This window comes from Oenanthe melanoleuca, chromosome 3 (assembly GCF_029582105.1).
Source record: "Oenanthe melanoleuca isolate GR-GAL-2019-014 chromosome 3, OMel1.0, whole genome shotgun sequence".
Taxonomy (NCBI): Eukaryota; Metazoa; Chordata; class Aves; order Passeriformes; family Muscicapidae; genus Oenanthe; species Oenanthe melanoleuca.
The window spans coordinates 93,447,730-93,474,863 of NC_079336.1; the positions used below are offsets into that span (position 1 = coordinate 93,447,730).

The 27,134-nt window shown below is 36.4% G+C and overlaps 1 protein-coding gene across 5 annotated transcripts in view; it reads right to left on the bottom strand.

The window, feature by feature from the left end:
- Window positions 1-27,134, bottom strand: part of CDC42BPA (CDC42 binding protein kinase alpha) — a 182,944-nt gene that overhangs the window by 98,557 nt on the left and 57,253 nt on the right. For all 5 annotated transcript variants that reach the window (XM_056488450.1, XM_056488448.1, XM_056488452.1 and 2 more), the window contains exons 3-6: window positions 26,603-26,694; window positions 20,425-20,508; window positions 16,012-16,107; window positions 11,449-11,597 (exon numbers count right to left, since the gene is read on the bottom strand). In XM_056488450.1, the coding sequence (XP_056344425.1) occupies window positions 11,449-11,597; window positions 16,012-16,107; window positions 20,425-20,508; window positions 26,603-26,694 (421 nt within the window). The remainder of the gene's footprint in view (window positions 1-11,448; window positions 11,598-16,011; window positions 16,108-20,424; window positions 20,509-26,602; window positions 26,695-27,134) is intronic.

Genomic DNA, 27,134 nt, shown 5'->3' on the forward strand with positions numbered 1-27,134 from the left:
ATACGCAACTGGCAATCATGATGTTTTACATTTCAGCATTCACAACTCTCCTAAGCATTTGGCTGTCAAAAGCAACCATGACATTAGTAGTATAGACTCTCAGACAAATATTTTCCAGAAACTATGACCTTAAAGAAACAAGGTAAGCAAAGGCTGACTCAATGTTTAAGTAGGAGTTGTGACTTGACAGTAATTTCTGTTTGAATCCATTGACAAGTGCTGTCACTGTAAATCATACTTTTCTTATTTAAATTTTCTACCATTTTCTGGTTTTACATTCTTAATAAAATTACCAGCTTTGTGACAGATGAGTAGAAAGAGAATATTATTTGGAGCTGTTGCAATTAATCAGACAGAAAACATGTGGACTACACTGACACTAAACAACTTTCAGTTCCATAAACAAAATGTGTAATACTTAGAATGATTATGTGGAATACCACAGTATGCCCTGCAAACACTAGGAGCAACGTCTGAATTCCTTTGTGTGCACAATTCACCAGGATCAGGTAATTTTTGTCACAGTATTATGGATTGAGACACAATTCCATATTAAAATATTTTTAATTTTTCTCATATGAGAGAAACAGTCACTGAAAGAAAAATGACAGTACTAGGAAAGGTACTCATAATAAACTGGCTAAAGGAGAGATGGCTGCATAGTGCTGAAAGAGATAATAAAATCAGAGGGAGATTATTACTGATGATCCTCTGGGATCAGTTTTGAAACTGATTTAACATTTTAACTTTAAAACCTGGCACAAAAATAAATGCACACTCATAAAATGTGTAGATCCGACAAAGCTGAAAAGCAGGAGTAACAGCAGGGAAGACTGGAATATCACACGTACAGAAATTACTAAATTGAAGACTATAGTAACAGAAATCATATTAAAAGAAATCATAAACACAACAGTGTAAAATGTAAATACCTTCCTGGTGACTGTAACAGCAGAAACTTCTCTTATACACCCAAGAGCTTTTCAATTGATAAGTGATAGAGAAGGAAGTGAGAACACCAAATCATTATTTTACATCTGTACCTTTACAGTGTGATGTAACCATGGCTCTTGGTTTCACTGGGAGAAATATTCTAGTAGAGTGAGAAATACTGCAGCTAGAACACAAGTTCTTTCCAAAACGTCATCTCATATAATATTTACAATCCTTGACATTACATTTTATCAAGTTGTCTGACAACTCTAAGATTAAACTACAACTAGAAGAATGACCATACTCAACACTGCCATGAAACACTATTTCAAAAGTTCTTATCTGTAAAAGAAATCCCTAAAATTTTGACTTACATATAAAGAAACTCTGATCAGGCTACCAAATATGCCAAAATGTAACTGCTGCTCTAACAGACCAAAACCAAGTAGTTATGGTGGTACAGAAATTTAGCTCTTTTTTCATCACTTCTAAACTCTTTAAAGTAAGATGCACACATAAAGATACATTATATTCTACAGTTCTTCTTTCTATTTTGTAACACTGTCCCCTGATCAAAACTAGTCCTTGAAATATAACACACGGATTTTTTATTTTACCTTATTTATTGTAGTCCCCAAACCTACTTGTAAGTATTATGGAATTTTCCATTTTGGAAGTATTCATAATCTTAGAGTTCCACTTACTCTCGGCTGTAGCTTGGCTGTTACTACACCTACAGTGTCAGAGACAAAATTAACCTGAACTCGAACTCCACAGCTCTACTGCTTTGCCATAACAATGAAAAGATGCCCACCACCTGAAATTACATGCTGTGCTTATTTTTCACTATGCCTATGCTGCACTTTCTTAATATATTAAATGAGGATATGATAAGCTATCTTTTAATTCCCAGAGTGTGTAAAACTCCAATATACCTAAATGGGATGCCCAGTTGACCCTATTCACCACCTCATTTTCAAGAATTATTGTGAGACAACTTTCAGCTCTTGCTTGTTTGGTTTTGCAAAGCTTTGTAAAGCTCTCATGGCTTCTGCTTATCACTGTGTCCATGTGGCCCTCTGCAAAGTCACTCACCTCTTTACAGTCACTGAGCCAGCCCTACAAAAGCAGCTGTACAAAGATTTTGGTGTACCAGATTTATCAGTATGGAAGTAGTTCTGGTAACAATTTATCTTCATTAAAACTACTGCAGCATATAGACAAAGAAGCATATTAAAAATGAAGCATGCTTGGATAAATATAACATAACAAAATATCTATACAGAATTTGCCTTAAATCAGCTTATGATATCTCTGGCACCTGAGGAGGATTGTGAGCACGTGCTTTTTTCAGAAGGTCACTCCCCTAGAGATCAAAACTGCACTTTCATCCTTTAACACAAGAATATTTTAATTTTTTAAAAGCAAATCTTATGAAAAAACAATAGTTCAATCAATAGATAAGCCCTTATGTTGAAATCACAACAAAAAGATTATAAAAGATAATTTGAGGAAATTATATGAAAACAATACATTAATTTTTAAGGAACAGAAATGAAGGAAAAGAGTAAAATATATCTTAAAGTTTCTCATACTATAAAGCATTCAGAATGTGTTTGGGCAGGTTCAATATGTAATATAATCTTTATTCCAACTAAAAGGCAAGGAAACATAAGGGAATAAACCAGACCAAGCTTGAAGCAGATGTCTACAGTTTCTCTACCATGTCGTGCAGCGACAGACATATGACATAAATAGTCCAGTATGTGTTTTTTGCTTTTGTTGTTGTTAGAAAACAAAACATATTGACAGGCATGATCCAAATATAATAAGCTCTGTGACATTGGCATAAAACTCCCAATAGCAACAGACTAAGCAAGGAACTGTAGCCAGAGGCTACAAAGGAAGAAATGCATTTGGTCTAAATGTATCCCAGTATATCCAGTACTTGCAGTTTTTTTCTTGGCAGAAAAACATCTCAGATATTTAAAAATAATCAGAAAAAAAAAAAAAAGAGTGTACACTGTTTGCTCAAACACAGTAAAATTACACTTATTAAGAATAAAGTGTTACTGGAAAAGCCTTTGTATTCAAATTTGCTTATGTAAAAAGTACTTTCCATTGGACATAAAGCACAAGGCACAATGCTTATTTTTAAAAAAAGCAGATGTATCTTTTAAATGTAAGGGCTGAATTTTCAGCTCTTAAGCAGAACTCTAAAGGAGCTGCACTTACATAAAAATAAACTCCTCTCTGTGCTAGTTCAATTTCCTATATGAAGGAGACATAACTCTGCTACTATTGTATCAGACCAGATTTTAGCCCTTCCTCCTTTTTTCCCCTTTCTCCTCTAAGCCAGTTTTCTCTTTGTACCCTTCTAATGCCTTTTTCCAGACTTCTCACACTGTATCTGATTAAGAATTACTAAGTTACAGTGGCAGCAATACCATTGCTTCCTGCTGCAGGAGGAAATGCTAAAGGCTGCCCCCCAATAGCCAATAAAGAAAAACTGAACAGCACAAACATCGCAGCACCTGAGTCAATAAAGATTTTAATACAACTTCTCAGATAAAGCTCCACAAGGTCTTGCTTCCCTGACCCCAACCATGGAACCTTCCACAACTGAACCAAGCCTGACCTCGTGCAAGCATCTGCTTGGTAAGCAGTATTCTAATTTGCAGGATGTTAAGTGACCTATTTTTTTCTCATTTAAGAAGTTAAAAGCCAGCAGTATTTTGATGTTATTAAAAAGAAACACAAGATAGGCACCTCGATCAATTCAACAACAGCTCTTCTGGAAATGCAAGAGGGAAATGTTTACTGAAGAACAGCTTCCAATGCAGACAAAGCTGTTTGGGCTAATGCTTCCTTAACTGGCCAGCCAGCAATCAGATTCTTGCCCTGATATCTTATTATAATGAGGTACCTTGCAAGGTTATCTTAATTTATGATAAAAAAATGAGGTACTACATTTAGTGGTTGAGGTAACAGCTATTCAACTCAGAAATCCAACATGAAATTCCTGCTTGTCAGATCAGAAAGTTCAGCTACTTAAGATATTTTCACTCCAAATCCACCAAATATTCACTGGGAAGAATGCTCTAGCAAGAAACCAGGTTTTAAAATACTTCTTCATACATTCAAGCATCTCAATGTTACAGTGTTACTGCAGGAATATCTGACTCGAAAGCCAAGTAATTATTGCTTATTTATGCAATGACAAATCTACATGACATTCAAAATCAGATAATGATAATGAATTTGTTCAGTGCAGCTTCTAATCTTATGTAATCTAATAATATAAACTCAATTGTATTTCAAATACTAAAAAGGAAGCAAAGGGAACATGAAATAAAGGCATTTCAAGAAGGAACTTGAGGAACACACAAGGTATTAATAAATAAAAATTGGAGACACTATGAACAGTGGTAGTTATGAAATAAATTTTGTGTTCACAAAAAGATAATGAAATGGAAGGTCTCTAGAAGACAAAACACAAGGCAGATAGTTTCCTTTCCATGCAACAAAAAAACTTGAAAATAATGAAGGCTCTATCCCACAATCTCCATCCTCATTTCTGCCTGCATCATTCTGAACTTAATAAACAACAACAAAATCACTGAAAGTCAATTACCAACTCTTGGTCACCAAAAAAACAGCTAACTACATCCTCAGAACCACAGTCACTGAGACAAAAAATTCAGAAATAAGGAAAATGCTTTTGTCCTACTTTCCTGGTGTTGATTTTGGATATCAAAGAAAGTAGTAGGAAAAAGTATTTCCATGTCTGAAATGATCAGAAGAGAATGAGTGTAAAATTATAGCTTAACTTACATAAAACAGCTTGCAAATGGGAATGTTTTGTCCTCAAAAGAAGTTATTAAACTCTCTGAACACCTCCAACTTCATTAAACATCGAAAGAGATCTCATGTCAGAGCTGTGACTGTTCTAACATGGACCTTTCTTCTGTGAACACCAAAGATGTCAAATCAATCTTTATACCAGAGGCAGCAGGAGCTCTTTGAAAGTTCCATCACATTTAGCATCCTCTGAGTGTTGCTTTAAACATTATTATTTGGCAGGGAAGACCATAGGTTTTTCTATAGAAAACTTCAGGCATTAATAATTTTCCCCTTAAGACTTAAAAAGTACCTTTTCCAATCAAACTCTATTTCTTGTCTGTCTTTCATTTTCACTTTTAGGAGGATTTAAACACTTCTGTTTTATAACAAATACAACAATTCCTACCTAAGGAGGATTCCATAGCATCTGGCAGAGTGCTCGCATTCATCTGCCTTTCAAGCAATTGTACCCAGAAGCTGCACACATTGACATGAAAAAGCAGAAACTCTTCATCTGCGTACTCCTCCTTTTCCTGAGTCTCCTTCCTAGTAAAGGAGAACTAGTACCAGCTAAAGGACAGGCAGGGACTCAAAAAGAAAGGAGGGCTGCAGTCCCTGTGTTGCTGTCCTTCCTCATGTGGCAATAATCAACAATCTCCTTTGTTATTAGGTCAAATATTAAAGTTTACTGTAAGCTGAGGATATAATACATTTATGATACTCCAACTATTTCTCATGCCCCTTCTTCTTTAAAACCACATTGCCAGATATCCCAAGTAACACTCAAGGGATGTAGGGGAGAAACAGGCACAATGTAATGAACAATGCTTTTATTCCCAAGACTGGCTTAAAGTGACTTCCTACTATTCTGTGTAAGATTGAAGAATTGACCCAGGTTAGTTAAAATGCAAAGTTACTTCTCACTTGGCCTGGCCACTTCAGTTCCCTGCACAGTGCCACAAGCCTTTGTTTCAGCAGTGAAGAAGGAATGCCTGGAGCTTGGGGAGAGAGGAACAATGGGAGAAAAAAGGTCCAAAGATACATTTGTAAAGGCACATCTTAGGAAAGCCTCTAGTACTCAAGGCTACTATTGCTTAAGGGGCTGGATTTAGGGTTTTTAAACTCCTTCTGCTCGAATAGCACAGAATATACATATAGGTCTACACCAGCTTTCACTCAAATTAACTCTCCCATGTGACACTCTAAGAGACCATTTGCCTTCTCCATGAGGCACAGCCAGTGTGATCCACTAGCTCTTGGCACTCCAAGCATCTGTGGGCCTTTTATTTCCAAATACTTCTAGGTCATGGCAGGCTCCTTTGGAAATCGTACCGATGAATTGTAGTCAAACAGCATTAACCTCATCCAGCCCTCAGTGAGGTCAGGTGCCACCCCCAGGGCACACTTTGAGAGCAGCTGCCAGCGTTTGTACCATGTGAGGTCACAGGGCAGAATGAGGGCCCAGATAACCTTTGCATCCAGTCCCTCCTCAGAGGAAAAATGGAGCGGAAACAACTCTCAGAGCTCTCCTACCTTTGTCACAGAATACCTTGTAAGGAAGCACTGGCTTAGCAAACACTCACTAAAATAACTTTCTGTCCTGGAGCTTTCCATGTAAACCTAAACCATGCCACATTTCAAAGCAATACATTTTCAGCAACTATCAAAATAATCTGATGTTATTTTTTCCTTATTTTTCTAGCCATTTCCTTCACTCTCAGCACTTTGTAAGGACATCTTCATGTGTGTATTCCACATTATATTTCTTGCAAAGTTTGGTAAACATTTAAAATGCGAGGTTGCTTTCTTTCAAACCCACAATGAGGGTTCACTTTACCAAAGGCCAGAGCGCTTGGCTCGTCCTTGTGCCAACTCAACTCAGACACACCGAGCAATGCAGCTGAACTCCCAAGATGGGCTTTCCACCCTTACATTTTCCATTTAAGCAAATTAATGATCAGTAAAGATGGGATACACCCAGAAGACAGAAAACCACTTATTCAGCAAGTCAAAAATGGATACACTGGCACTGAAACTTATAGTTGAAAGTGAAATGCATCCTACAAAGGATACCAGATTTCAGCTGCCTGCTTACAGTAAATATTTCAGGGATGTCCCTAAGATGATTTCTACTAAGGACAAATAGTACCTTCTTGTTAAAAGCAAAGAGCCTGGCTTGATAGGGAATAGACAGTTCTTTTATGCCTCTAATGGATTTATTCCCTTATGCTCATTATTTCTCAGAAAGGATGTCACTTCCTTAGAGAGTTCTGCCGCTCTACATTTTAAGAACTCAAATGTTCCAGTGAAGCTCAGCTTGAATTCCAGAAGCTGATAGAGAAAATCAAAAGAAAAGAAAAAGGTATCTGGTGCTTTAGAATGCTAAAATTCTTCTAACTAAAAAGACAGCAGCAACCAGAAATCCAGAAACACCCTAATGGAGCTAACTGTAATCTCACATACTTTCTAGAAATGGGTGTTTACATTTTTCATGTCTATTTTTTCACATGCAAAAGACAACACCTGACTATATGTTACTTAAAGAGTTTGCCCTGTAGTCTTAACTATCCTCCCATACACTTAACCAACAAAAATAGTAATTAACGCAGGTGTTTCATAATCTTTCCAAAATATTTTCTTAGTAAGAAAGTAACTCAGGATTGTTTTACCATTCAATTGAAAAAGATGACTGTTTAATGTGGGTGTGTGCCAATATATGAAAACTATTTTAAATTAGTATTTTTGCAGTGGTCTGGAGGATCATGAGCCTAAATATTGAACACTCCCTAGCTGCAAATTGGCTCTGCCCTGAATCACTGTGCAGCTCTGCAGAGAATAAATAGGTGGAGGAAAGAAAGTCAAAATGAAAATTATTTAAGCACATTAACACTTACAATTCTCTACTTTTCAAGAATATGTAATGCCCCAAATTAAATTGAGGACAGATTTACTAAGGGGCTACCTCAGAAGACAGCATAAAAGGCAGCAGCACAGACAGTGCAGGGATGTGCAAAGCCAGTGGCACACTGAGTGTGCCCAGGACGAGCTCAATTCTCAATTCCTCCCATGGCAGACAGGCCTTCTCCAGTCTTCTTTTATGCTAAAAAATTTAGGCAAAACCAAGAATTTCTACTTTACGTAAAACTTAGAGAAAACCAGGTTCACCAATAAAACCATAAAGGTATTGTAGGAAAAAACAATTTTTATGTGTTTGAGATAACACAACATGCATTAAAGAGAGTGTAGCTACCTAGCTTAAATTGAGAAGAGTTTTACTGTAGTCCACACCTGGATATCTGATACTGCATGCAAATATAAGCTTTTAACATATGCCATGAGGAATTAAGTAACAACACAACTTTGAAGCTAAGATTAATATTAATGCATGTAGAGACTTTTTTCAGAGGGGGGAAAAAGCCAAAAGAAAGGTGCGAAAAATACATAAAAATACAAGACAAATTCCTAATAAATGGGAAATCTTACACTGTATGATACTACAATTTGCAGAAAACTGGCATAAGACAGTACTTAACGTTGGCCCAAAAGCAAAATCACTTCATTGGTACAAACTATAATTGAAGATATCAGGGCTAGGTATAAGCTTCCCAACAAAATTGAGCATTTGTGAGACATACAAATATGTACTTTCTTTCTCATTTTGAACAGTTGCACATATATTTAACTTAGATGAAGTTTCCCTTCTAAAGCTAGCCTTGGAGCTGACAACATAGCTTGGTAGTGCCAAGTGCTAGTGAACTCATACCAAAAGCTAAGATACTAAAGAAAAGGCCATTCTGATCATTTAGCTATCAGGTAAAACACCAGAAGATTTGCTCACAGAAATTAATTTGTCAGAAATGAAAAATTATCCAAGATTTCTGTTCTGATTGATATTATCTCAAAAAATATTGGATGACATATTTGTTGACACTAAAAACAGGATACAACCTGACAAAACATTAAGAATACCCACAAAAATGGCAGTGTTGGCGTTATTTCTAGATAGCAACTTTTCTTTTTCTTAATTTCATTATGCATCAGGAGATAGTTTCAAAAATACCATACAATTTATCTGCACAGTTTTATTAATACCTAGATTTTGATCTCCTTCCATCTATAAATTCATCCAACAATCCCACAATGCTAGTGCAGAAATAGCATTCAAATTTGGAACTGAAAACCTGAAATACAGTCATTTAAGTAATGCTGAGGTTGTTTATTTGACATTTCAGAATCTTGGCCAACATACTTTAGGAAAGGAAAGTGTCTTGCATTTGACATCAGAGTGATTGGCAAACAAACAGCCACTGCAATCAGCATCACTCCCAAACAAAACTAATTGACAACTAAAAAGTGATTGATGCTAGAAAAGCGTAAGAGGAGTGACACACTTAGAAGAAAAACAGAAATACTACCTTTAAAAGTACAAAAACATTCACAGAAAGCCAGAAAATTATCATTGAAGTACATCACTATGAATGGTTAATGTGAAAATCTATCCTGAAAGAACTGGGGCACTAAAAGGAAACAAAACAAAGCAATCTGCTATCTTACTGTGTGAATAGAACCTTGACCAAAACATGCCTAAAGCACAGTTTCTAGTTCAGTAGCAACAACCCAGATCAAATCCTGATGCACACTGGCTATTCATCTGAAATACCACTACCGCAGCTGCTACATTAATCCAGCTTTTAGAACTATTTCCTCCTTCTTCTCCTTCACCCTTTGCTGTGTGCAAGGCACTCCCAAAAAAGGATGTGGCCACCATGGTTAAGCCTTCAGGAAAAGAGCATTAGTGGCATTTAGACGATGTGTTTTCTTTTCCTTTCTTTTGCTTTACCAGTTGCAAACATCTTAATAAAACTAACAGTGAAACAGGTCTCATTTCAAAGGCTGATCATTTAACATATACTCAAGTGCTCTTTACATTTTTAATCTTGCCAAACATGCCTTTATAAACAGGCATTGCATTACAGCAGAACTAATGATAAAATGCCAAAGTGGCATTTAGAACTTTATGAACGTGAAACTCACTGGCAATGCCACAAATCAAACAACGAAGGACCATGAACGTATAGGGGCTTTATCTTTGTTAAAAATTCACATGAATAAACATGCAAGCATAATAATTAGCATCTTGTTTTCAATTGCAATGCTACTATTTTCATCCCAAATTCTACACCAGCACCTATTTAATCTTGGAGACACCACCATTTGAGAATGGAAACATCACATCTGTTGCACATTACATACTACCAGTACTGAATTACAAAGATTTTGATCTGTTTGGAGGAAAAGGTAGAGTGAATATGTTCTTCTGAAAAAAGTTACTCCTCCATATGCAGATTTACTGGGTAAAAGATCTGGCAACAGTAGATGGTGTCTCACCAGTTTACCCACAATCATATTTTAAGAATTAGATCCAAATTAAATTGAATGCAAAAACCCTTCACACTAGGTCCCAAGCAAAAAACAAAACAAAATAAAAGAATAGGCAGAAATAACACAGTTCTAATCTTCAATAATCAAGGAAAGTACTCTGGTTTTTTCCATAAGAATATAAGGCTCTCTCTAGCACAGTTCTTCAGCAAAACTAGCAGACTTCAATATATTCCAGAGGAGTGATTTGCAGTTTAGCACCACCACACCTAGAGCTCTCTCATGAGAAGCCAGAATTGCAAATGAAATAAAACACAACCCAGTAACACACCAAAACCAACCACAACACACCTCTTGGACAAAAAAAAAAATCCCCTAAACCCCCTTCCCTCCTCACACACATCTTTTTTGCAGTGAAGCAGCCAAGTGGGAACAGTGAAAGGAGGCATGGTTAGTACAGACTCTAATTAAGGACGATAGATGGATGTATCAAACAAGCTCATTCTGCCAACTTAATGATTCAGCTTAAAGAACAGGGAGTTTTACTCCTGACTTCTGTCAGAGTCAAGTACATCTGTCGAGTGCATTTGAAGATTCTGCCTCTTGTAAGATAACCTTTTTCTCTGCATTCAAGAATTACCATGGAGTTCAGCAGAGAATGATAAATCAAAGAAAAGATAATGTTAGTTTTATGGAAAAATCAATCATGGTCTCCAAAAAAGCTAGACACAAATTATTTAATATTTTCCTGTGGAAAAAAACAATATACACACACACACATATATATACACATACACACCAAAGTAAAGATAAGTACCACAATTCAAGAACTTCCATTCATTAAGCTGCCTTCACTTTAAAGATTATATCCTTAAGTCCAAAAGAAAATGCTGAAAAACAATTCAAAGCAGACAGTGGTGTTTTCAGCTTCAGTATAAATCAAACAGACTAATGAAGAAACAGAATTTGACCTTTCACCACACCTGTTCAAAGTTGATCACATTTCACAATGAGGTTTCCAGTTTTGCTTTTAGAAATTATGGATTGTTAACTCTCAAACACAGCAGTGTGCAAGGTTCATGAGATGCATTTGGAGGTTCATTCATGCCTCTGACCATATGTACAAATTTAGCAACAGCTCTAATAACCACAATATAGACAGATCAGTTCTATCGTGCTCACTATAACAGCAAGCACTTGTTACCAACTTGAAATCTTCTAACAGGAACTAGTTTCACTCCATCAAGTAACTCTCCATAACTCCAAGAAGAATTTGGAGCTCTAATTACTTACCTGTGAACATAATGCAACTGATGAACTGAATCGATGGCTATCACCATTTCAGCCAAATAAAAACGAGCCATATCCTCAGGGAGTCTGTCCTCAAACTTGCTGAGTAATGTAAGCAGGTCTCCTCCAACATAGTAATCCATAACCAGGTACTATGGAGTGGGAACAATAAAAGAAAAGAGGGGGAAAAGAATCAAAATTTATTTAGTGAATAAAAGACTAAATACTCTTCGAAGCATAAAAATTAATGCACTGCAAAAATTATTGTGGACATAAAAAAAACTAACCAAGATGCTTAGGTGCTCTGAAAACAGTAGCCAGTTCAGTTGCAGTTCAACATTTAGCCTACTTGAATATTTTTCATATTTAAATCTCCCCAAATACAGTAAGCTTCATAGTATCAACCTCATCCACAGTCCTATCACCAAACACGAAATATTTAGATCCTCTGGATTCCCTTATGAAAACAATGCCTTTTGTTAGAATGCTAAAGGAGTAAAAGGCTGAAGTACAGACCTATAAAAATGAAACAAGTATGTTAATCTGTAATCTCATTTACATTGCCCTAATTTCCAAGGTTTTCCCTTCCCTTTCTTCCTACCATCTCCTTTTTCCATTAAACGAATTACTTTGGAGAGTAAAGTTTTTACACTATTCAGATGAAGGCAAACTGTGAGAGACTGCCAGAGACTCACAGCATAATTCCAGAAACTGTTGACATTACATGATACAGGACCTGGCAACATAAAATACAACATGTCACCTTCTCTAATTAAAAGGATGGAGAAAAATATTGATTTCTTACATATTAATGAGACATAAGACTTGCCAGCCATAGAAGTGGATGCAAACACTTTAAAGAAATCAGAGCCTTTCTGCATTTTACTGTATTTACAGAATAAAATGTCAGTTTTTTTAGCAACATAGTTAAAATGACTGGAAAAAGTGAAACTTAAGTGTGAAACTCAGGATTAATATATTTTGGCTTAGTTTAGTTTGTTTTTAATTATGAAACAGGGTCTGAAAAGGCAAATGGGGGAAAGGAAAAAAGTCAAACTAATTATAGATAACAAACTAATTATATATATATTTATAATTTAACATGCACATTACTTTCAAACATCATTGTGAACAGGTTAATTAGAATCACAGAATATCCTGAGCTGGAAGGGACCCACAAGGATCACCAAAGTCCAGCTCCTGGCCCTTCACAGGACAGCCCCAGGAATCAAATCATGTCCCTGAGAATAAATTTCCACTAGACTATCTGAAAGTTTTTGCTTAGAGCTCCAGCCTGCTTCCAGGAAGGCAGCCTATCTGCATTTGAAGCAGTGACTCTTAAGAAGACCATAAATAATAAAAAATAATGTATAATGTATAATGTATACCTCAATTTGTTTCTTTAAAATTCCAAAAACGCAACCTAAAGGCACTACTTCTATTAGTTCCCCTAACATGTTTGCCTTTCCCCTTTTCAGAGAAAGACACTAAAATATGAAGAAAAAAAATCAGCAAAATTATGGCAGTTCTGTGGAAGATGAGGGGCAGGCAGAAATCTTACACCTGTTTCTTTTCTCTCATATTTTCCATAACAATAAAGGTGATGAACAAAGTTTTAACAGCTTGATACAGAATAACATGTGCATCCTCATTGATTCCAAGTGCATAAGAAAGAACAAAAGGCACTTCCACAAGATTTTAAATGTGTTGATAGTCAAATTTTCATCTGTTGCTTTGTGACAGGAATAATAAGCTTCTCAAATTATGCCCGCAATCTTTACAGAAGATAAGTATCTTCTATTCAGTGGTGCTTCTACACTCCTTCAGGAACAAGACTGATTGTATTATTTTCTTGTGTTTTACAGTTTTAGAAAATGCATTAAGCCTTTGGAATTTCAGATATTGATTATCAAGTGATGCATTTTACAGGTATCTCCAAGAGCTGAATTTATTACTTTGAAAGTATATTGCAAAAAAAACTCTTCAGATTCTCCTAACTGATGTAGGATCTCTGCACTCAGTCTTCAGCACTTTCACTGCAACTCAGCTACTGGATATAGCAAAATAATGGAATTTTGGCTCTTAAAACACAGGATCCTGCACCTCCTATGTTTGCAAGAGCAACATAATAGCCTTACAATTCAGAAACTTTCAACTCCTTGAATAAGCCAACACTTAAATTGTAACTCAGGGTATTAAGCTGTGCAAATGAAGTTAAATGCATGCATCGGAATGACAGTGAAATCTATAAACTAAATTTTACATTAAAAAATTCTGTTAAATATCCAATGTCAAATATCCAAGTCCTTATAAAAAATATGGGCTTTTTAAAGCTTTAAAAATACTTTTAAAATGTACACAATCATCCAGATCTATCCAAGTCTCAAATACTTCTCAAAATACTACTGTATGACAGCACCATCTTTCCAAGAGAAAGAAAAAGCTTAGATTGAAGAACTCTAAATTCTAGTAACAAGTGGAAGCTTAACACAGACATTTAATCCTAAATCATGGATTCATTTCATGGAAGGGAGCTTTTCAGACCTCATCTGCTCAAGAAGGGTCAGCTAGAAAAGGCTGATGATGGGTGTCTCCAGCAGGGGTTTAAGTATCTCCCAATAAAGAAGAGTTTTCTTGTTTTCTCATGAAACTCTATATATTTCAGGTTATGTCTACTGGCCCCTGCCTTCTCCCCATGCACCACTGAGAGGAATCCAGCTCCTCTGCCTTGATTCCCTCCAAAGGGTGTTGATATAGGATGGAGAGGGGGGTTATCATCCATGTGTGTTTATCTGGGCTGAAGAACCCCAGCTCTCTGTACAGAAAGGATGACCCAGTGTCTCAATCATCTCAATCACCTTTCTGGCCTTGCAATGGACTTGCTCCAGCAGTTCTATCTCTCTTTTGCCCTGGGGAGCTCAGACCTGGAACAGCACTTCAGGTGCAGCTGGGGCAGGGCTGAGCAGAGAGGAAGCACCTTCTCTGACCTGCTGGCAGCACTCTTCCTTACAGCCCAGAACACTCCTGGCCTGTTTTACTGCAGGAGTGCACTGCTGGCTCATGTGATGCCTTGGTTAAGCTTGTTACCCTCCAGAACCTCAAGCAAAGCTGCTTTCCAATCACCTGGCCCCCAGCATGTACTGGGTTTCTTCTATTCCATCCCAAGTGCAGGGCACTTCCTCTCCCTCTGTTGAAATTCATGAGATTTCACTCTCTCCAGTTTGTAGAGGTCTATCCCAAGGCAAGTCACTGCACAATCACATCTACTGCTCAATCTACATAGATTTTTAAAAAAGGCCACTTGTGTTACACGTGATTTTAATAAAAAGAACTAGTGATGATACAAACTCCCAGCATTACTGATATTTTGCCCAGCAGACTACAAAACTAGCTCCTGTCAGCATACTATCAAAGATGAAGAACAGAACCTGCTCTGTGCTTAGTGAAAACAAGGAAACTGGCAAGAATAAAACAAATTCTAGCAGGCTGCTCTGGAATACATATTTTCCTTGAAATGTTGTTAATGATAAGATCAGAATTACACAATACATGAGATTATTTTTAGTGTCCACATTTACAAAGCAGGAAGCTGGCTGGAAGGTATTTATGCCAACAGTTAAGATTTACAAATGCAGAGCCCAGTTTCTAAACAAATCTACCAAAATCCATGGATCCCCAGGCCTCTGAAATGACAGAAGTGCAATATAATGGCAAAAAACCACAGGAGTTCCACGTATAGCACTTTTGTACTGGACAGACTTGGAGGAAAAAAATTACTGTGGCTGTAGAGTAGATTTAAAAAAAATTGTTAGAATCACTAATGATAGAGAACCCAAAACACAGGGCAATAAAACCCAAATAATTGAAAGCCATCAATGCGTAGTTGTTTACTTTTTCAAGCATAAATACTACTGACACTGTACCACAATCAAAACATTTTTGAAGTGGGAAAGATTTCATAGAAATCTTTCTATGGCCACTTTTCCTCATATTAGTTCCTTTTTGTGAGTCATTCAAAATACTCCAAACTAAATAACATAAAAGAGACTCTTTAAGCTTCCAACTCTTATTTATGAGCATTTAGTGTCATTCTTCTATGCTGTAATAATGTTTTATTGTTTTGTGACAGCTTAATGAGTTTAAGTCCTCAAAATAGTAAGTTGTTTCCAAACAGGGCTACTCCCAATTTCTCTCTGTAGAACAGTAATCAGCATGGCTAATCATAAAAAAATAAAGTAAAATAGAAAATCTATGTTAGTAATTTTATGAATACACTTAAACTGGAATGATAAATTATAACAAAGAATCTGCAGATAGACCAAGGTTTGTCAACAAATGCAAAGTGGTTTAGAAAACAAACCTGCCTTCCTGAGGTAATTATAGCAAAACTTTCAAAGTTTCTGACCAGTCTCCACCCTTCAAAATTTTATGGAAAAATCACAGATAGTCACACAGTCCGTATGGCCCAGAACTATTTTTCTGTCTCAAACCACAACCAAGACTCTTCACTTCCACACATGGAAATATGTATATACATATATATATGTAGTTAAAAGCAATACTCACTAAATAGTTTTCATCCTGGAATGCATAATGTAATGTTGTGATCCACTGGTTATCTCCATTCACTAACACATCTCTCTCTTCTCGAAAACAAGCTGTCTGAATGGGAGAAAAACAATTACAGGCATTAGGTAAAATATGTAAAGAAAAACATTGAGCAAGCTGATTGTGTTTTGACATTATATTTGAGGGGAAAAAAATCAAAACTGCCTCTCAGTTAAAAAGTCATTTATTACACTATCCAAACACAACAAAATCTAAAAAAAAAAAAGATATGAGAAGAGGCCACCTTCTTCAAATTTAAACAGTTGAGCTTTTCTGTACTGTTAAGTGACACAAAAGGATAAGTAAGCTAGACTGTCTAAAATGTCAAAATATTGATGTATCAATAATGACAGAATAGCAATGTATAATTAAGCAAAATAATCAATAATGGCATTAGATAATTGTAACTCTACTAGGAGTTAGAGAGCTGGAATCTGTAGTCTTGTGTTGTTGTTTTATCTCATCATTCTGTTAGCCTAGTTTTGCACTTGAGTTTTCACATAAGGTTCTTTTCATTTGAAAGCAGCTGCCAATAACTCCATGTAGTCATCACTTGATAATCATTAACCACTTTCTCCATAGCCCTTGCTCATGAAAAGCAGGGAGAAGTGAATATTGCTCTTGCCAGAAATAAGCTGTTGATCAGACAAGAGGTTTCCCCTCAATACACCAGAAAGAAAAACAGGAGACAGGAGGTGCCTTCATATCAAGTGGAACAGAGGACGAGCAAGAACTGCCAACAAATGTTTTAATTGTGGAACACAGGTTTTTATGAAACAAAAGAAGATGAAATGTGAAGAAAATAACCAAGTGCAAAGCAGCAAGGCATTTAATCAAATTAATGTCTTGCAACCTGCCCTGAGTAGTGAAAAAAATATCTCAGCAGAAACAACTTTGCAGAATGACAGACAAAAATGACCAAACAGACGAAAACCCAAAAAGAAACTATCAAAGAAATCCCATAAACATTTTGAAGGGAGCAAGTTCTGCAATGAATATCACAAGAAAACAAAAGGTACCAAAAAGCAAAGCCAACAGAGTTTTGTTCAGAAAAAAATATCTAAAAGATAGTGCAAAGGAAAGAATAATATTGTACAGGCTCTATTAAGAAGGCAGATGGAGAGCTTAAGAAGAAACATTGACCATGTTTTATTCCAGCACACTCTGCTCTTCACAAAGATGTTTCATAATTTTGAACCTTGCTCTGTCTCTTGCATCTTAGAGACAGCTAAATTTAGAAGAAATTCAAATCTTTGCTTTTTGTTATTTTCCAATTGGAAAATAGCAGAATTCTGGCATGGCTTTTGATGACTCTGAGATTTAGAAAGTGAAGAATGAAAAGTGAAATATCATTTGAGATTGAGATATGTACAAGAATACATGCAGCAAAAACAGAGCAGCAAGTAGCTCCCTCCTCCAAGCAAATAAACCATCGTAAGTCCATTTTTTTTTGTGAATACAGTGAGTAAGAACTATGCAGACCAGGAAAAATTAAGATGACATACTTTAGTCATTGCAGGAGATAAATCAGTGAAATTTGAAAAAATAGCAAGACATACTTAAAACAAATACCTTCAAAGTTTATTGAATGAAAAATAGACCTGGGGTAGGAGAATGAGCATGGATCATCTTCAGAAGGAAGAAAAGCTGTTCCATGCTTCAGCTTGATTTTTTTCCTTCCTTGTTTGTAAACTCTTGTCATATTTTAGAGAGAAAACCTATAAACTCTCGTTTTCACAAGGATAAATAAGAGGTAGTTTTTCTACTTGTTATGACACAATTCATACGATTAGTTACTAGAGAGTTTATATAATTCCACTTGTTTTTGCCATGATTTGACAAAAGACTGTGCATTCCTTGAGCACTCCAGACACCCACCTCTGGGCAGCATGCCTAGAGCTGAAGCAACAGCTACTATCACAGTAGATCACAGCTGAGACAGCAATAGCCAGAGTTGAAGTGGTAAAAAAAAATCCAACAACAAAAAGAGATAGTTGCAGTGGCTCTTTTAATTACTATAACATCGTTCAATCAGGCTTTTTAAAAATAAAGCTTTTTTTTGTGCCTTACATTATTCCAGCATTACATTTCATCTTCCCTAGGCAGTCTCCTTGAACTGTTGGCAGAGGCTTCCAGAGGTCATCTGATCCAACTCTCACAGCAAAGCCAACTCAGTGCTGTGCTCGTATCTCTCCTGTTATCATGGCCTTCAATCAGCAAAGAATTTGACCTGCTCTGCTGTTGGGTGCTTATGCTCTCACAGCTCAGACTCAGCACCTGCTGGGGGTGCTGACTGCTTCCATGCTGCACAATATTTGTCCTGCTCTGTCCTGAGTCTCGTCTGGCACCAGCACACTCTAAGTAACTCTAATGTAACTCTAAGTGACTGTCAACGCTCAGGGTAACAGCTCTGGGAATGTAACAGCAGGATGCCACACACTTTCAGGTACTCCTTATATCAGTAATGTTCCCAGTTCTACATCCTATCTCAACACTGGCAAGTATTTGGAAAATATATGCTCTGGATTATACAGAAAAGAACACTGACTTTGCAATCTCTGTAATTTTATCATAACAAAGTTTTTGCTCTCAGAGCTTGCAGTCATCAACCTTAATCTGGCATTCTCAAACCTTTTCAGAGTACATCCTCCCTTTTTCCTTTTAAAAATGACTCCCACTTCCCACACTGTTGATACAGAGGTATATGAACATATAGATCTATCTATATTCTTGTCTTTTTGGACTGCACAATTTTCCTGCTAAAATATCAGTGTTAGCACAGCATGCTGCTAACGGAGCCAAAATGGGTCATTTTCCCCATCAGTAGTAAGAAGAGAATTCATGAATGTCTAAAAATGACAGGTTACAGTTGCTAAAGGTCATGCTTTATAATGCATTTTCACTCCAGATGGTTCTTTCCACTATATACCCAAGGGTTACAAATACATGGAAAAACATAGCTGTAATTCTTTTTAGGCTAATGGTTCAGACTTTAAGAAATTCAGCTGGACCCATGGGAAGAATATTTTTAATACCTTGCATAGAGAAAAATTTTTGAAACCTATTTATAACTGTATGTTAATGAAAAGAAACAGTTTTCAAACTCACTTTGAAGGGGTACATTTAAAAATAGAGTGGAGCTTTATTCCTGGTCTTTTCTTTTTCAGAAATAATAAAATAATAAAATATTTCAAAAATAATAAAACTTACAGTTTTTCTTACATTTGTCTTGGAGAGAAATACCTCTTTGTATCAAGACTACTGCCAGATTCCTCAGTATCTGAATAATTTCTGGATAAAAAGGAAACACACTGTGCACATCTAACCACAATCTGCAAGCCATTTATATTTCTTAATGTGATAACATTTTCATTAAAAGAGACAGGATGTGCACACATCAGAAATTGGCTTTAATTTGTCTGAATCCTTTTTTTCTAAAGTGTGATGGTTTCCCATTGATCTCACTTCCTACCAAGATGTAATTAAAACATAAATGCGGAAATCAGAATAAACTTGGAAGCAGCTGAACAGCAAGGCAGCCTGAGAGCAGCAAAGTTGAGGTCTCAGATAAAAACTAGATATTTATGAGTGTATTTTTAGTATGCCTAGATGAAGAATTTCACAGCAAATTAGAGACTTGGATACACGTTTCATCTAAAATTAATACACAAGTATTCAGGTGCAGGCTGCATTTTATAAGCTTCCTTTCAAAGGAATCCAGGGGAAATATATCAAGGACTTTATGAAGATCAGAGCTGTATAATGAAAGTAGGCAGCTAAGGCAAAATCAAGGCTTGTAAAAGAGCTGTTCCACCTTTTTCAGACACAAAATGGACTCCAGCTATAATGAGGAACTTTTTATCACATATTTTTGCAGAAGAACATTTTTAGGAAACATGCACTCCAATTAATTTGAAACTTTTATCTTTCTGATTTTTCAGTCTACTCATTGGGTCTTTATTAAGTTCTAACTACTGATAAACTAATAGACTTGATGAGCTATAGCTCAGCAATTACCTTCTTATAGCTCAGTAACTACCTTCCAGCATGGAAAATACTTGCTAAAGACTACATTCCCAACTGGAAAAAAAATGCATTAAAAGATCACTTGTGTAGCTGGTTATTCTTGGGCAATTACAGAAAAAGCCTAATGTCAAAAACATTCAGCCCCAGAGAAGTCAAGATTCCAGGCCATTTAAACCCTCCTGATGAGCTGCTTTAGGCTTATTTAATATTAATCTTTATACTGCCAGTAAATAGTGAAGAACTTCCTCCATCCCTCTAATAAACATGGAAACTCGTGGACAGAGCAATGACAATTCAGCAGAGTAAGAGAGGACACAATCACAGAAACCATTACTGTAATCTTACTTCAGCTCTCTTCAGCATCTCCCACTTATTAAGTATCTTCATGGCAAAAACCTTATCTGCATTTTTCAGTTTTACTACTGCAACCTGGAAAAGAGAAATGAAAGATAAATATGTTAAAACACAAAAATACATATAGTTTTCATTTTTATGTAACCTTGCAGCTTTGGAAGTTTTTTCCAGAGTGTTCTGGACACATTTTTACTATGCTCACAATACCACATCATAGAGACAGAAATATCTCAATAATACAGGAAAATTCCAAGTCTATTGTAAGCTTTCATTACCCATCACACTTTCCCTATGTATAATTTTTTTCTAGGTGACTATTAATGAAAACTGGCATTTCTGACCATCACACTTCTTGCTCCATCAGAGTGTCATGAAGATCTCTCTGGCTCTATCCTTTATATTCCTGAACTTCAGTGATACACACTAATTACATCCCAGAACCCTCAAGAAAAAATAACAGTGGAGCATATCTAAATCAAGTTAAACAACGTGGTTTTGGTTTTAGACACAAATAAAACTGTAGGTTTTGCCATAAAACAACTTCCACTCTCGTTTCAAATAATGCACCAGACATTCTTCAGATGGAATGACTTCACATTTTTCCACCTGAAGTTCAACGAGCTCTTTATCATGTCTGTTCTAAGCAGCAGGGAAACAATGAAATGCACAATTTCTAGAGAAGTAAAACTTAATAAAACAAGTCTGCCCAGCTTCTCCCCCTCCCCTCATAGCTTCTGAAACATTAGATGCCATAGGTCCCTGTAATAATAAATTAACAAAGTTCACTGACACCACCCTTTTCTGAGAATATTAGTTTTGTTTAGCTGTAATATAAGCTAACATATAATATTTTTAGGAAAGAGGAAGGGAAGAAGTTTACACAAACTTGTTTTCACAGTTCAGTTCCCTGGGTATGGAAAGCTGTGTCTTAATCAAAATGGGTATGAAAGCCACAAACTAAAAGCTGCTGATCAGAACTAGACAAACCAGCATTATCATCCCAACTATAGAAAAGTTCAATAATCACTACATTTTAACAACCATTCTTCAACTATCCTGTTCTGCCTCTTCTCTTTCAAAGGAATCTTAAAACTAAAGCAGATGAAAGTTTATTTCTGTGTGCATCCGGTTACAAATCAACACGCTGTCACACAGAATATCATCATCTTCATCCTGCAGGCCAGTGACAAAGAAAATACAAAGGTTGAATCCCGCATTCCTTTCACCTCTTTCATAATCAGTAAACCAGCAATGGGTGAAGACAGTGATAACAGAGAAGAAAATACAGGATCAGACAGTTTGAAGAAAGTGTCATGCAAACCTCTTTCAACCATCCTCAAATGTGTCATCAGCTGCAACAGCTTCACAAACGAGGCAAAAGCGCAGGCTGAAGGATTGCAATACTCTGACGTCTAAACCAATGCGTATCTCACAGTGTAGCTCTTGCCTAGCTATAGATTCACAGACCAAGCAGTTGTCACTTCCCATCTGTGCATTATCAGCCCTGCTCTTGACACTGCTGCCTTCTGGGGTTGCAGGGGGAGGGAGTGGCATGGAGAAGAGGCAATAAGACAGAAAGGCACTACATTTATTTGTTTAAACTAGTTTATGGACTGAAAATTTTAAAGGTTACCTCACATAAGGCTCGAGTTCAGATTTAGAATCCATTAAGAAACTTTCAGATTTGAAAAACAAAAATGATTATTATTTTAGCCTCTAATATAATAATTTTAATTCATAAAGAGTTATTGCTCTGGTGTGTGTGATCATCCAAGAGTGCGAACCCCAATTTTTTTTTGAGGGAAAGATGAATCCTCTGCAGTGATACATAGTCCAGGGTGTGGATTTGATCTTGATTATTCTTGTATTTCACTAGCTAAATCTTAGAAGCTCTGGAAAGCCATTATCTGTATCAACATCTAATGAGACATGGCAGAAGGAGAAAGACTTAACATTGCACCTAGTCAGTATTCAAACTGTATCTGACATAAGTATGAAGCTACAATGTGGTTTTTTCCCAAAGACCTTTAAGGGTTTTGGGACTCTTGCAGGGAAAAATTGAAAGGCTTCTGCTCCTAAAATTGAGTAGCTCCTGCTGCCCAGCATGGAAAGTAAGTTTCTCCCCCACCATTAACCATTGCAGTACAGCAGCCAGAGGCATATGACAATACAAGTATTTCAAGACCAATTTCAGGATTTCATATCTTGCCTGTAGCATTCTCAGTGCAAGGCTGTGTTATTCTGCAAAGGACTTGGTTACTGAAAGACATACAGTAAGACTGCACAGCTGCCTAAATTTCCAGTCTCCTATTCAGCATCCACTTGGACACAACTGCAGGAGCTGTAGGACTGCCTTTGGTGAAGATTTGGAACACAGACCTTCTGTGGCCTGAACGAGGGCTTGGTACCTTCTGTAAATGTGTGACAGCATTGAAGAGTGACTAAAGAAGAAAAATAGACTCGTGTTTACCAGCTGTGTTTACAATTAGTCTGAAGCTTTTAGTTTGTGAAAGCTATTAATGTTACTGCATATCAATAACCACCACACACAAAAGATCACAGACATCACCATCATCTTTCTGCAATCACAGTATGTTTTAGGGGGTGTCTCAATGCTTTATGAAAGTAAATTCTAAAATGCTTCTTGCAAGACTGTAAAAGTGAAACCTGACACTTAGCAATGAACAGACTGATGTAGTTTCTAATTGTAACAAAAAAATTCTGAATCATGATTACAAATCCAGGCAGTGTTGACATGTACACAGAGTATTTACTACCTACACAAAGGCACAAATACACACAGAGTTTTGTTTTGATCTTTTCCCTTCCCCAGCAAAGCTGTCAAGATTGAAGAAAGAGTAATCATTCCTGTCCTAGTGATCCTGAAGTGCCTTGCTACTGGAACTCCTTAAAATTAGACTTTTTTAACGTTGGGGGGGAGGGTGGGTGTTTAAATTTTCTTTTCCTGTGAGCAGCCAAAAAAAAAAAAAAAAAACAAAGATTGTTATGTGCTGATGTAAACATCTTGGGTTTAGTCAGATATGAAGTTTTTTCCCCAGTCTTCTAAGCATTTTCCATATTTCCCACAAACAGCAGTCTAGTTTGGCATGCTGTCAGACACCTTCTGCCCCAAGCTTGGCTTCTTGTCTCTACAGTATCTGTCTGCACTTTCCCTTTGCTTAAAAAGCAATAGCCTTATACAGGGGAAAAAAACAAGAACAGAAGCTATTAAAGTTGAAATAAAGAGAAAAAGAAGAACAATAAAAGTAAAAAAGAAGATTCAGCATTGGTTTTCTTGTCTAGCAAGAACAAGCAGACAAGAAAGAATGTTACAGTTCGTAAGTGTATGACAAAAATTAGGAGTAACTATCTCATTCTCAAGCTACAAAATCCATCATCTTCAAAACATCAACATCCTAACAATCTAACATTTGCTAGCATAAGCATGCACAGATTTTTTTTTTTTTCCAAAGCTATAATAGAATCAACTGAAAATTTTGGTATCACATAGCTAACCTGCACTTTTATACTGCTGAGGGACACCACTAAGAGCTGTTTCCCAGTTGCTTCACCTTTCCTTGAAGCATTTTTCAGCTCCTAAGTTTAAAGTCTTTTTGTTTTGAGTTAGGTTTTTCAAACCCTGCTGCTCAAAGCCAGCACAATGAAACACTTGAAGCCCACATTATTAATTTTACCATGATAATCCTGCTCCTCCCCCAAGCAAAACATCTGTGTTTTCTAAAGGCAGCACTCTCACATGTAATTGTAAATAAGTAAATGTAAGCATGGAGAGGGAAGGGGCATGTGAATAATCTGACAAAAAGGAAGCCTTCTTAGAAGGCAGAAAAAAGGGCAAAAACAAAAAAAGGAACAATGAACTCTTACAGTTATAAGCAGTAACTAGTTTAAACTACTTTTTGTCTGCATTAAACTTGTAAAAACAAAAAGAGAAATATTTCTTGACTATGCAAATTGAAGAAATTGAGTAGCGTAAAATCAAAATAAGAACAAACCTGAGACTGTGCCAAAGAAAACTTGCACTAACTTTGTAGTCTACAGAATTTCAGAATTATGTTGATTCAGGAGACAAAAATTACCCCTCCCAGTAACCTAGAGCAACCTTGGTCTCATTTATAGTTTGCTGGAAAGAAAATACATTCTTTCAGATTTCTTAATCTGTCTCAGGAAATACAAGTATTGTGCAATTTAATATTAATACAGTTTTTTGTAGTTTAAGTAGCAGTAAAATTTGGTGGTCCTTTTTTCAATCTTGCTCAAATATTTACTGGTTATTTTACAGGAAAATTAGCAATTTCACATAGAGCTTCTTTTCTTAGACAAATGTCTGTGTAGAACTTGTCTTTGCTAAACTAGCAGGACATATATTCTTCCAAATATTTATTAAGTCCTACTTTAAGAACGTAAAAACCCAAACATCTTCACTGAAAGAACTTCAGTTTTCCCCTTACTGAAGATTTTGACAGTGAATAGAGTCATGCTATCTTCCTCAGATAAGGAATTAGAAAGAAACACTGTTCCTAGAAGAGAAGAACTAACCAATTACGCAGACTGTCCCCAGAAGAGGATGGAGAAAGTTACATTCTCGCTGTCCATGGGATGACTCACCACAAAGAACTTCCTGAGAAAGAACTACAGTTTCTTTGCGGTTTAGCTGCTGTGGAGCTTGATGCTGATTTAGCAGACAAAAATGACTTCTCTTAAAAACACAATACAAGGCAGGTTTCATGTATGATCCTTCTGACAAAAAGGCACCAACATCAGCGATTTTTCTCATATTTAACACAATCTGTACATGAACTCAGTTGCAACTCCAATGGTAGCACTGACTAAGGCTAATCTTTTTAAGCAGAAGTGTTTACATCAAAATGGAGATTGCAACATTCTCTGTGGCAGAGGTTTAGACGAGATAAATTATCCATGTGTAACTTCAGCCACCAGTCTCCTTCATAAAGAAGCTTTACTTCAGATGGAGCAAAACCAAGAGTGATAAAGCAGCTAAATAAATACTCCTTTTTTTGTTATTTTTACAGCTGCCCAATGATTATATTTGCACATAGGGATCAGAGTATGTAGTGGCACACACTACAGTAAAAATTCCTCTTCTTTACATACTACCTACAGGAGTCTGCTCTTCTGTAATCACAGAATAGCAAAGACTGATCTTTCACTCAAGATGCAAGCATGTAAGTGAACCTGAGAACAACCCTTCTCTGTCACATGCCAGCGCCTCCAGAAATCCTCTCCTATCAAAGAAACTTCTATTTCCAAAGGCAATGAAGACTTTGATCAAAAAACCTTTTTTCTTCTTCTTCAGGTTTAAGTTCATGTGTATTTTCAGGCAGTATGGAATACTTTCTGCAGAAGCTTTACACACTACCCACAGCTGCAATATATTTGGCACTTTGGCTCAAGGCACTATTGTACATCAGATTGCTCTTCCTACATTGTATTGCATGAAAAACAAAACTCATGCACCCAGAAGAATTAAGAGAAGTGGGGCAGAAAGCTAACATTTTGAAGTTTCCTTGACCTAGTGATCAACAGACTTGTTTGGCAACTTCAAATTAGAGCATAATCAGAAGCAGCAAAAAATTGCACAGTTTGATAGTAGGTGACCACTGAAAAAGAAAATAACATTTGCTGAAGTCCTTAAAAGAAATACAGGAAAAATATTCTAACCTTTATTAAAAGAGGAAACTAAATGACAGGAAGAGAGGTTTCTCTTTGCTGTTGGAATGTCAGTGCCAATATTTAGCTATTTAAGCTGCTGAAAACTACTTTCAGGCTATGTAGTTATTAGGAAAATTAGCAATTATTAGATGTCTATACCATCAGTTACACACTGGCCTCCACCTCCTGAGTGGAAAGAATTAGTGAAGCAAATGATTTATCCTAGACAGTTGAAACATGGTCTCTTAATCCACATGAGCCTGCCTGCTCTCAAAATTCACAAGACTTAAAAAGAGCTGTCAAAGAATATATAAAATAAGATGTACTTGCATCAAACATTAGGTAGGCCTATAATATCCATCACAGCTAAATAATGCAAAAACCTGTGTATCACAGGATTGTTATTAACTGTTTCTCCTCAGTGCTGCAGGTTTGCAAGAGAATTATCCAAACCCTTCCACCTCCTTCTCACACATACCTCCCCAAAGGCTCCTCGACCAATCACCTTCAGAATCTCAAAATCTTCTTTATGTAGTCGCATCTGTTTCACTTTAGATGTAAAAGGTTTGGCTGAAACAAAGGGGAAAAAAGAGAGTAATTTTTAAAAACCCAAAAAACCCAAGTAAAAATCAAAAAACAAAGTAACAGTTACACAAAAGAGATGCAGAGGCTTAAAAACAAGGGATCATTTTGCTTATATACCTCTATATAATAAAGGAATACAATTAAATTTAAAGCTAGAAATACTGAAGTAAGAACTAAGTCAAAACTGCTGAGAGAAAAGGGTTTACAAAATAAACCTCCTTTTGCCTTCTTTTAATTAAAAAAAAAAAAACAGAGTCAAGCTGTCTATATTTTTCCACAGACTTTTGAGTTCATAGACATCCACTGCATCTGTGCTATATAACTCTGGTTGCAAAAGTGAAGTATAATATAATGAGTTCACTTTGAACAATATTTATTTATTTATTTGCTCATCAGCCAAACAACACTGTATTCAATGAAAAATT